At 43.3% G+C, this 10569-nt stretch overlaps 1 protein-coding gene across 3 annotated transcripts; it reads right to left on the bottom strand.

The window, feature by feature from the left end:
- Window positions 1–5188: 5188 nt before the first annotated feature.
- Window positions 5189–8985, bottom strand: LOC119273426 (protein ALP1-like). Of its 3 annotated transcripts, none has more exons than XR_005134920.1 (4): window positions 8672–8985; window positions 7598–8087; window positions 7277–7502; window positions 6332–6663 (listed from the first exon to the last, which is right to left on the bottom strand). XR_005134920.1 is itself a non-coding variant. In XM_037554607.1 (4 exons), the coding sequence occupies exons 2-4, from the start codon at window positions 7952–7954 to the stop codon at window positions 6754–6756; spliced, it is 765 nt and encodes a 254-aa protein (XP_037410504.1). In that variant the 5' UTR covers window positions 7955–8087; window positions 8672–8985; the 3' UTR covers window positions 6332–6753. The 3 variants fall into 3 exon arrangements, 2 of the variants coding, with proteins under 2 accessions (XP_037410562.1, XP_037410504.1); XM_037554607.1 differs by having other exon boundaries at window positions 6332–6935; XM_037554665.1 differs by lacking the exons at window positions 6332–6663; window positions 7277–7502; window positions 7598–8087 and adding exons at window positions 5189–5882; window positions 5981–6289.
- Window positions 8986–10569: the final 1584 nt, after the last annotated feature.

Raw genomic sequence — 10569 nt, 5'->3', positions numbered from 1 at the left:
CTTCTTCCCATTATCTACTCATAGAACATGAAGGCACCAGTTGTCGCGCCCGTCTTAATGAAAGAATTATGTAAATATCTTAAAAAAATCTAAAAACCACAAGTTTTGAAGGGAAAGTGAAGAATTTGTACAATAACTCAATGTGGATAGTGGGGAATATTTATTCAAGCTCTAGGTATAGGTTGCAAAATCAAAGGGTGACAATTCCATGTAAATCGCGGCCATAATAGTTTGTTTAAGTAGGACATTTGCTAAGATTTTTGAATAGGTGGTATAGCATGTCTGATTTCTTTTAGGCAGCAAGCAACATCAACTATGAATAATGCATGCACTCTTCATAACATTAGTGTAGCATGAAATTAAAACATTACTAAGTCAAAAAGTCATAAACAAGGAAATATCCCTCTCCAATAGATGATGCAGATGCAAACAAATTTACATCTCCGTCTCGTGGAGAAGTAAAATACAACACCCCGTGATGTAAATTTGCATCTCCACCTACTGAAGATGTAAAAATGCCAGCCCCACGCCAACCGCACCTACCTTCAATTGGCTTCCGCCCGCCCGCTGCCACCATGGCTGACGCCGGTGACCCCGTGGCCTCCTCCTCCATCGCCACCGCTAGTGGTCTGACCCACCTCGCTGCAGACGCTACCTCTGCGACAAATTCTTGAAGTGCAATAAAAAAGGTTCATTTTGTATTAATAATTTTCATAATGTATTTATAAAATTTCTTTGTGTATTAAAAAGATGTTCATTTTGTATTAAAATCATGTATTTAGAAAAATTACCGTGCATTGAAAATTGTTAATTGTGTATTTCAAAAAATATTTGCATATATTAGCAAATCGTTCATTTTATCACAAAATATTCATAGTCTATTTAATGGTCACCGTGTATTTTAATAATCTGTAAAAAATTAAAGGTGTGAGTATTTTTTTTAAATGTCATGAATATTTTAGATAGTTTTTTTTACACACACGTTAGCATTTGTTTTTGAGAGAGATAAAGCTCATACACGTCGGCTGTGGTCAATAACGAGCTGGCACGTGTTTATCTAAAAAAGGTACTGGAGCGAATCTTCATAATCACTAGCTCGCTCCAGTACCTTTTATCTAACCTTTTTTAGATAAACACATGCCAGTACTGGAGCGACTTAGTGAGCCTCTACTTGACTAGTTTTTTTCTCAACCGTCAATACTCTCTTTGTGAAGAAGATGAACAATCGTTTGTTGTGTAACACGATAGTTCAACACCTTCACAAAGTGAGGATTGATGGATGTAATCACAGTCAGAGAGAGTTTTAAAATCATTTTTCAAGTGAGGAGAGGCCGGCAGATCTTGTCTTTACCGACGAGGGCGGGGCAAGGACGCTCTATGACCTCTGCACTTCCGAGGACTCCGAATACATGAGGTTCAAGGAAGGGACACCGTCTCCGCCGGCCAACGATGACGACGATGAGGAGGAGGCGAAGGACGAGGAGAAGGATGGCGGGAAGGAGTAGGAGGATGAGCTATATATTGTGGTTTTTATGCAGTACTTTAATTAGATGAAATGGAACATGCTAGCCATTGTCGGATTCTTTGGAGAATAGTGAGTGCAAACTAAAAGATATAACATATTTCACGAAATAGTCAGTATATGGACTGGCGGATCTTAATGAAATGATGAAATAGGCAGTATGGACTGACGGAGCTTAATTAATGAAATGGTTCAAAAAATATTTCTCAAAACAGGCATGTGCAGGGACCGATCGGAGAACGAAGTAGTCAGTGAAAATTAAAAGATATAAAATATTTCTCGAAACAGGCAATATGGACAGACGGAGCTTAATGAAATGATTCGAAAAAGACTAGACCAGTCAGCAATGCACCTAATGATGGATACGGTCTGTAACTCTGAAAGTTATCTGCTTATCAAGCATGGAGAAATTTCATAATGACAGTCATATCCACCACAAAGTATAATGCTGATGGACTTTAGTGCATCTGGACAAAGCAGCTATTTAAGATGGTCTCGTCGCTCCTCAAGAAGCAAGGTGGGACTAAACCACCAGTTATGTTTGCCGACTTCTTTTTTTCAGGAACTCAACAAAGCTATGAACCATGGAATTCCAATAAAAATGAATATTGGCAAATGTTTCAAGTACGTACAAAAAAGAAGACCTTGGAGCACATCAACGGTATTAAATAAACAGTCAGTATAAAAAGACTAGACCAGTCAGCAGTGCTCACTTTGTGAGGGATACAAACTGTCAGTATGTATCTTCTAGATAGATCTTGCGTGAGCATAGGAGTTTATTTGAAATTGCATGCTAATTTTTCCAACACATGGACCGATCGAGGAATGAAGTAGTCAGTGCAAATTAAAAGATATAAAATATTTCTCAAAACAGGCAGTATGGACAGATGGAGATTAATGAAATGATTCGAAAAAGACTAGACCAGTCAGCAATGCACTTAATGATGGATATGGTCTATAACTTTGAAAGTTATCTGCTTATCAAGCATAGAGAAATTTCATAGTGACAGTCATATCCACCACAAAGTGTAATGCTGACCGAGCTTAGTGCATCTGAACAAAGCAGCTATTTAAGATGGTCACGTCGCTCCTCAAGAAGCGAGGTGGGACTAAACCACCAGCTATGTCTGCCGAGTTCTTTTTTTCGAGAACTCGACAAAGCTATGAACCATGGAATTCCGATAAAAAATGAATATTGGCAAATGTTTCAAGTACAAAAAATGAATATCGTCTAGGAGCCAGCGGTGTTGAGGATCCCCGGATCTCGTCGAGGTCGTGGGCTATGGTGGTTGGAGGTTCATCGGCACTAGCCGTTTGGATCCTCAGATGGGCGATGGAGGCAGGGAGACGAAGACCTTTCTTCTTCCTTGTTGGTATGATTTGCTGCTGCTGTTCTTCTCCTTCCTCTGCGCTGATGCTGGTGGGAGATCCTGCTTTGTCCGGGCGGATGGCCCGGCCGCGGTGCTGGACCGGTCGGATGACTCGAGTTCTCTTCCTTTCGGAAGGGACACTTTTTGCGGTACTCAAAGCCAAAGATGGCGACGACTGTTGCAGGTGTGTTGGATTGATGTCCATGCCTTCTCAGCGCTGGTGTCAAGAAAGGAGGAAGCAGCGTGGCGGCAATTGTATCGTGGTCGAAGATGATAACCTGTTTGCGACTGATTGCAGATCTTTCTGCTGCAGGGGTCTTCTCTCAAGATTCAAGAATGATGACACAGGGCTCCAGAGATCTTCTTGTGTTGTGGTTGTCTTAGGGTACTCTAGATGTTCATGGTCCTTCATGTTTGCGTTTCAGTGTGCTTGTAAGGGTCAACTACTTTGTACTAATTCGTGATATGAATGAAAAATTCTAAAAAAAAAGATACAAAAAAAAATCTCATAGCACATCAACGGTATTAATTAAACAACCAGTATGATTAAAATAGACTAGACCAATCAGCAATGCATACAAACGGTCACCATGAATTTTCTTTGCTTAAGATAAGCAATTTTAAGTAGAGAAGATTCATAGTGACAGTCATTTCTTCTACAAAGGGTGCAATGGTGACTGTAGCTTACTGTTTGTGGACGACGCGGCTATTTAAATTGGTTCAGCCGCTTCTTAAAATCTGAGGTGGGACTAAACCACCGGTTTTGTTTGCCGAACTCTTTCTTTCGGGAACTCCGAAAAGATATGCCGCGTACCGATTTGTATAGGTGTCGTATTTTTCAGACAAAGTGTCTAATTCTTCAGTAAAAATAAGATGCAGGTCTTCAGGGTCTTGGCACTCCTGCGACCGCGAGTGCCGAGTGGCGTGTCACCGTCCAGTGCGTGCTCCAGGCCGGCTTGGGCATCGCCATGGCGCGGCGGAGCTGGTGCCACACCTGTGTCATGGTTGAACAGGGAGGCAGCGGACGCCGGTGAGTGGCATAGCATGTCGTCGTCCGCGCACGCTTCCAGCGGGCATCATCGCTGGCGTCTCAGCGGGACGAAGGGCGGCGTGGCGACACCAGAAGAGGCTTCTTGGGGATGCCTGGTGCTGCGTCGTGGCTGAAAGGGAAACCGGAGGCGAGGGCGGCCCCGAGCGGCCTGTCGGCGTGCGCGAGCGCTCCCGGCGTCTCGGTGCGGCACGGCGGATGTCCGTCATAGCAAGGCATGGCGGCGTCAAGGACTGCTAGCTTCTTGGCGACCCATCCCGTCGGCGAGATGGCGAGCGTCCTCCGGTTCTCTTCACCTGGGCTCCTACGGTCTCCTACCACGCATCGGATTTGGGATTCCCAGTTGCGAGTTGCAATGAAGCCCCCTGCCGTGCAGCCGCCTCCGCATAGATCGGTGGTGCTGATCCCGTCCGTGTCACCAGGCGCCGCCACCATGGAGCTCGCCAACCCGACGAGGGACGGAGTTGCAAAGAAGTGCTCCACCCGGCCGCTGCCCCACCGACCTGCGCTGCCTCGCCGCGCAGAGACCCGCTGATCCCGATCGCGTCCACCGCGAAGCTTCCCGTCGTGGCGAACGGAGGAATTTCCAAGAGGTGCTCCGCCCCTCCTCCGTCGCCATGCCAATCCGCGCTGATCCCGCACGCGCCGGCTGCCACCATGAAGCTGCCTGGTTCGGGTTCGAGCACATCCGAAGCAGGGTACAATAAGAAGACGTCGTCCGCACCGATCCTGCGGCGCTGTTCGTCCATCTCGGTGAAGAAGGGCACGTCAGTAAAGGTGCGCACGCTGCTGGCAAACCTGCCGACGGGGGAGCCCCTCGTCCTCTCGCGCAACGTCGTCGCCGTCTCCGACGCAGAGGATGGCTACATTGAAGTGATGTACAATGGCGATCCATCTCGAGCCGTGCGCGTCGCCAGGGGCCGGATCAAGACCATGCCGCTCACCCAGTGAGGACAAGGACGGTCGTTTGGTTGTATTGCCCAGCTTGCCCATAGCTAGTCGTTTGGTTGTGCTGCGGGCAAAGTAGCTCATCTTCACAGTATCCAAATACATCTAGCTTATAACAAATGCATCAACAGTACAATATCGTCGAAAAAAAATCAGTGAAACAGAGAAATGACTACAGGAAGATCAAGTTGTAAATAGTCATGCAAAAATTCAACGCAACTTGATGATTATAAATTTAACACACTTTGCAAACACACTGACTGATAAAAAAATTTGAGTAACAAGCTTATTTTCCAGGAATGAAAAACTGAATGACATCATTACATGCAAGTATGAGGCATGGACATTATTTCCCTAGGAGATGATGCTGGAAGACATTCAAAATAATCCTAAAAATTTACAGCAAAATGAATCACACGTCAGGAGCAACATGAACGTGTTCAGGAAAGTTATCACTGACCCAGCGCCGCACAAACTCTTGAATAGCAGTCATCGGCCTCCCTTTCAACATGGACGCCACTTGTTCATTGGTGGCCAAAGACGTATGTAGTGCAAGTCGGACAAAGAGAGGGTATTCTTCCATGTCATCAATTATTTTGAATAAATTCTCATTCGGGTTGGTCACATGTGTGAAACACATAGTATCCGACATATCACGCAGAGACCGCGTCATGTCTTGAACTACACTCTCCTCACACTTCACCTTCTTACCTTTACCGCTTTTGCCGCGTCTAGGATGCTTCGAAGACGAGCTTTCATTATTGGTGTCATCAGGAAGACAATCTGAATCATATTGTGTTGCAGGATCAACCTCAATATCAATCGCACGCTTCTCGGTGTCACCAATAAAATCCTTGTCACGAGCATGAACACGGTCATAGGGTGTTTGAAGGACCGTGAACTCCCCGATAGCATGCTTATCCTGCAATATGAACTCCATCTCATCAAAGTTGGCAATAGGCACATTGATATATTTTGCCCTTTTGTCTTTGTTCTGGAAGAGAGAAGGAAGCATGAAAATGTTAGTTATTGAAAACAAAACATAATACAAGATGGAAATATAGTTTGACAAAATTTAGAAGTAGTGCTCACGTTCTTCATCGAACAACTTCAGTTTCATCATATAATATTATCTTGTTGGCATCATCAAAATTGGCACCACTTAAGTTCTTCGCCTCTAGTATGATCTTTCATTTACCTTTCAGCTTATGGAACTTGTGATAAACTTGCCTTTGTGTGAAGGCGGTGGTAAACTTTGCATTGATTTGTTTTGCACACTCCTCATGATGTGTCTCTTTGAAGACAAATTGTTTTCCCTCAGACTGAATCTTCTCTTTGTAGTAACGTAGCATTTCATCTACAACTTGGGGCTGCCACACCATGTTATTACCTACCATATCCCTGTGGCATCAATTAAATTTTATAATTCAAAGACAGAACAACACCTCTGAGATGCATATCGCATTGCCACTCGTACCAAGGGAAATAAATCATAGTTACAAGTTGAAGAAAGAAAACACACAAGTTGTTCTTCTAAGTGGCAATGCAACTTAGAATCAACAAACTCATACATAAAGCTTGAAAAAAATCAACCACGTCTAACATTATGCCTATTTCTCCACATATTGGCTGCCATGGTATCCCTATCTTTAAGCACCTCCCTTTGTTCCTCACGTAAATCCCGTTGGACACGGCCAGCTGATCTTGGATATTGCTCAAACCAGTTGTGCTCACTGTAGACTAGTTCGTCAGGACCCCCGTTTAGTAATATCCAGCTGTGAAGGATACAACATGCTATGACGACTCATATACTTGTGAAGGAAAGGGATAGTAAGGCCTAGTTGTCAGAACTTTGAAACGGTTCTTTAATGTCCCAAATGCCTTTCAACGGTTGTACGAAGGGATGAGTGCCTTAAGTTGAATAGCTCATTCTGGGTGCGGGGTCTATTATTACCCCTCCATTCACGCAAATGATATCGAGTTTGACGGAACGGTGGTAGGAATTCTCTCCTAGCTGCATAACCCGCATCCGCAAGATAGTATTTACCTAACATGACATTATCAACAATTAATCACTCATTCACTCTATATGTTCTATGTTCATACTCCCTCCGTCCGCGAATAAGTGTACTTCTAGCTTTTGTCTTAAGTCAAAGTTTTAAAACTTTGACCAACTTTATAGGAAAAAATAGCAACATTTATGGCACTAAATTAGTATCACTAGATCTGTTTTGAAATGTGCTTTCATAATATATCAATTTGATGTCATATATGTCACTACTCTTTTGTACATAGTTGGTCAAAATTTTAAAACTTTGTCTTAGGACAAAAGCTAGAAGCACACTTATTCACGGACGGAGGAAGTACGTAACAAATGCAGGGGCTTACCTTCAGGGATTCTAAGGCCATTTGGATGCTCAAGAGAATGTCGTAAAACAATTGAATCGTGGGCCGAACCTTCCCAGCCCCCACAAACATAAGTGAATAACAAATCAAAGTCAATCGCCGCAAGAACATTTTGGGTAGGGAATGGTTTCCTGCCACGAAATCTGTCGACTATCCGAGATGGAACGTTACATGGAACATGTGTACCCTCAATAGCACCAATACAGTCCTAAACATCGAAGTAACAATTAATTAGTAATACACCTACTGCACTATGAAATTATTTTAAAATTTATGGGTAACTAGATGGGCACTATACTATACCTTAAAATACGGATCAAATCGTGGGTTGCCTTCAATCTTTGATGGTGTATCAAGTGTTCGATGCCTAAGCATTTCTGGTCCAAGTTTCCTAATTGCAAATAAAACTCTGTTGAAGTGACGACTCACTGTCTCACCTGACCTTGTGAAATGGAAACTAATGTCGATATTTTTCTTATGATGCCCTACTGTAGTGAGGAACATGGCAACTTGCTCCTCTACAGTACAATGCCATGTATCTTTAAGTGGACCCATACTCCGTAATTTATCACACAGTTTGAAGAACACTGATTTTTCCATGCGCAATTCGCCAATGCAGTGTTTCTCCTCACCGTGATACAATTTTCGTAGATATGCCATTCTTTCTTTATTTCTCTCTAATAATGAGTATCTTGTAGGGTGACTAGAGTTGCTTAGATATATGATAACAATATGCCACTACAAAAGCACTGAAGAACGCAATTTTTCTTTTAATTTGCGCACTGTCGTCCATCTATAAATAAATCAAAGAAGATCAAATATTAATAACCCACACAACACGTAGTATATACAGTCTAGGACTATCGTAGACAAACCTTTGTTGATATAAATGAAAATAAGATGCAGGCACTAGAAAATACATATGCAGAACTAATGAATCAGTTCAGATGCCTGCTAAGTAGATAGCTCTGTATGCATATTCAGTACAAACCAAATTAAGGATTCAGATGCAGATGCATCATACATGTTCCAGTAAAATCAATTCCTGCCATGCACTCCTATAAGCTACTCAATTGGAGTATGGTTTGGAATAAAAATCAAGAGCTGGGTGCCTGCCAACAACAGTATCCTTCCCAACCGCAACGCCACAGTGGCATTATACTACAGTTTGCTATCACCTTAGCTGTACCAATCTAATCCCAAAGCTAGGTCACCCAACAAGAATCCAGCCTTGGATAAGATGATGGGGAGTATAGAAAGATAGTATTTATGATTTGTTGCTTCTAGTACTAATCAATTCCTGAACCAGCTGATCTATTGCCAAGAAAAGTGCACACACATACACAGGAGAAATCAAGAGATGAGGCGGACATAGACCTGAGCAAGGCAGATGGGGGCGGACGAAGACTTGAGCAAGGCGGATGTAAGCTTTCCCTATCAAATCTGATGCGCCTTCAGCTAATCGTGGAGGGCAACTTGAGCCAACTCGCTCGATTTATCTCTGCAGCTTCGGAGGATTTCATTGAGATGAGCAAAAATCGGAGGGGAAAGTGGAGGAGGAGGTCGGAGTGGAGAACGTAGATTTAGGGATTTGTTGCAGACGGACTTATCCATCCGAAGAGTTCCGCCTAGATTTTTTCGCGCGTTCTGGCTTTGCCGTCGAGGGCGACCCGAATCGGCTCTCCCCGCGGAGCGAGGATTTTCTAGCCGAGCGATGCTAGATGCCTCCAAAAGCTAGAATATATTTGTGTTACCAAACGGCAAGCCTAGCCTAGCAAGGCAAAAACGACTTTTGCCAAGAAACCAAACGCACCCCAAGTCTCCCGCTACCGAGGAAGCTCGCGGAAAGGTGTGGCTGCTCCCACTAGTTCCTTGTAAGTTGTAGTAGTGACAGGGAATACACGAAAGATGTCTTCTTGCAAGTTTTTTTCTTGCGGGGGCCTCTTACAAGTTTTTGGGTCATGGAAGGCACTGACAGGTTTGTGTGGCGGGGAAAGGCTAGCCAGCCAGTCAACACGTAGCATCTGAATGTAAATCGCAGGAGTCTTGGATCATGCGCTCCTATGATGTAATGAATTTCTCGCATGAATGGAAAATTGTTTACTTCAAATTGTTTGGATAGACCCGTGACAAACTAAGCGGCAAGCATGTGTGATGCACAATACTTACTTGATTAAACACTTTGGATTCATGTTCATGCTCCTCATATCATAACCCAAAGGGGCGACGGATTCTACACTTTTCACATCCATAGTGAAGTTGTTGCACGTGCAGCGGACTCTTCAGTTAGCTTGAAATAGTTCTGTTGCAGCTACCTGAGTCTGTTGCTATCTTGTTACCTTTGTGCCTTCTTGTAACCAAATCTAGTAGTAACATGTACGCTTTATTTCATTTTTCTGATGAAAGGTATCATGATTAAAGTTTTTTGTCCGCCTGCCGACCCATTCGTGGCCCATTTAACGTTGGCCCGCGGCGAACAGAAAAGTCGGCCCAACGCGCCGACCCAAACAGACGCGCGTTCTTTTTTTGTCCGCCTGCCGATCCATTCACGACCCATTTTTAATTTGACTAGTTGAATGCCTATACGTTGGCACAAGACAATATAAAGATGCTAGACCGAGTGAAATGATAAAAGAAATATGAACGCATATGCCAAGCAATGTATGCCTCTGGTTTACTATTGTGCCGTGCCAAATATTGATGTTGTTCTTCGGTTTTCGCTTTCCACAACAACCAAGTACCACCCACTCCTTCCCCATGGAACATCTGCTTTCAGCCTCATTTCGTGAGAAAAAGTTACTCCCTTCAATCCATATAAATTGACGAAATTGTACTAAAGTAGCGTCAATCAATTGGGATCAGAAGGAGTAGTGTCTTTCTACTATCGTCCCAACCTAAATGGCGCATCAGCACACAAAATATACAGTAAAAATTAAGATATTGATTGTACCAAATAATATTGAAAACCTGCGAACAAAGCCACAACTGAATAGGAGGCAAACATTAAGATCCATAATTTGTTCAAACTTGATAGATGAAATCTATGTTATCACTTGTACAGTATCCTGAGCTGCCACACCATCAACCCACTTCATGTTGCATGAGAGACATGTCTTCCTCTCACATCAAATGTGCCAGTTCAAACTCCAATGCTCACTGTCCAAATCTTTTGATGCGAAGACACATAAAAACACCAAGTGTGGAGATAACAGAAGGAGAATGAGAGACAAATCCTGCAACCACGATAAAACATATTTCAATAAAGAAGTAACTTT

Source organism: Triticum dicoccoides, chromosome 1A, assembly GCF_002162155.2.
Source record: "Triticum dicoccoides isolate Atlit2015 ecotype Zavitan chromosome 1A, WEW_v2.0, whole genome shotgun sequence".
NCBI lineage: Eukaryota > Viridiplantae > Streptophyta > Magnoliopsida > Poales > Poaceae > Triticum > Triticum dicoccoides.
The sequence above is the reverse complement of the archived record's forward strand: the minus strand, read 5'-3'. Positions and strand labels throughout refer to the sequence as shown.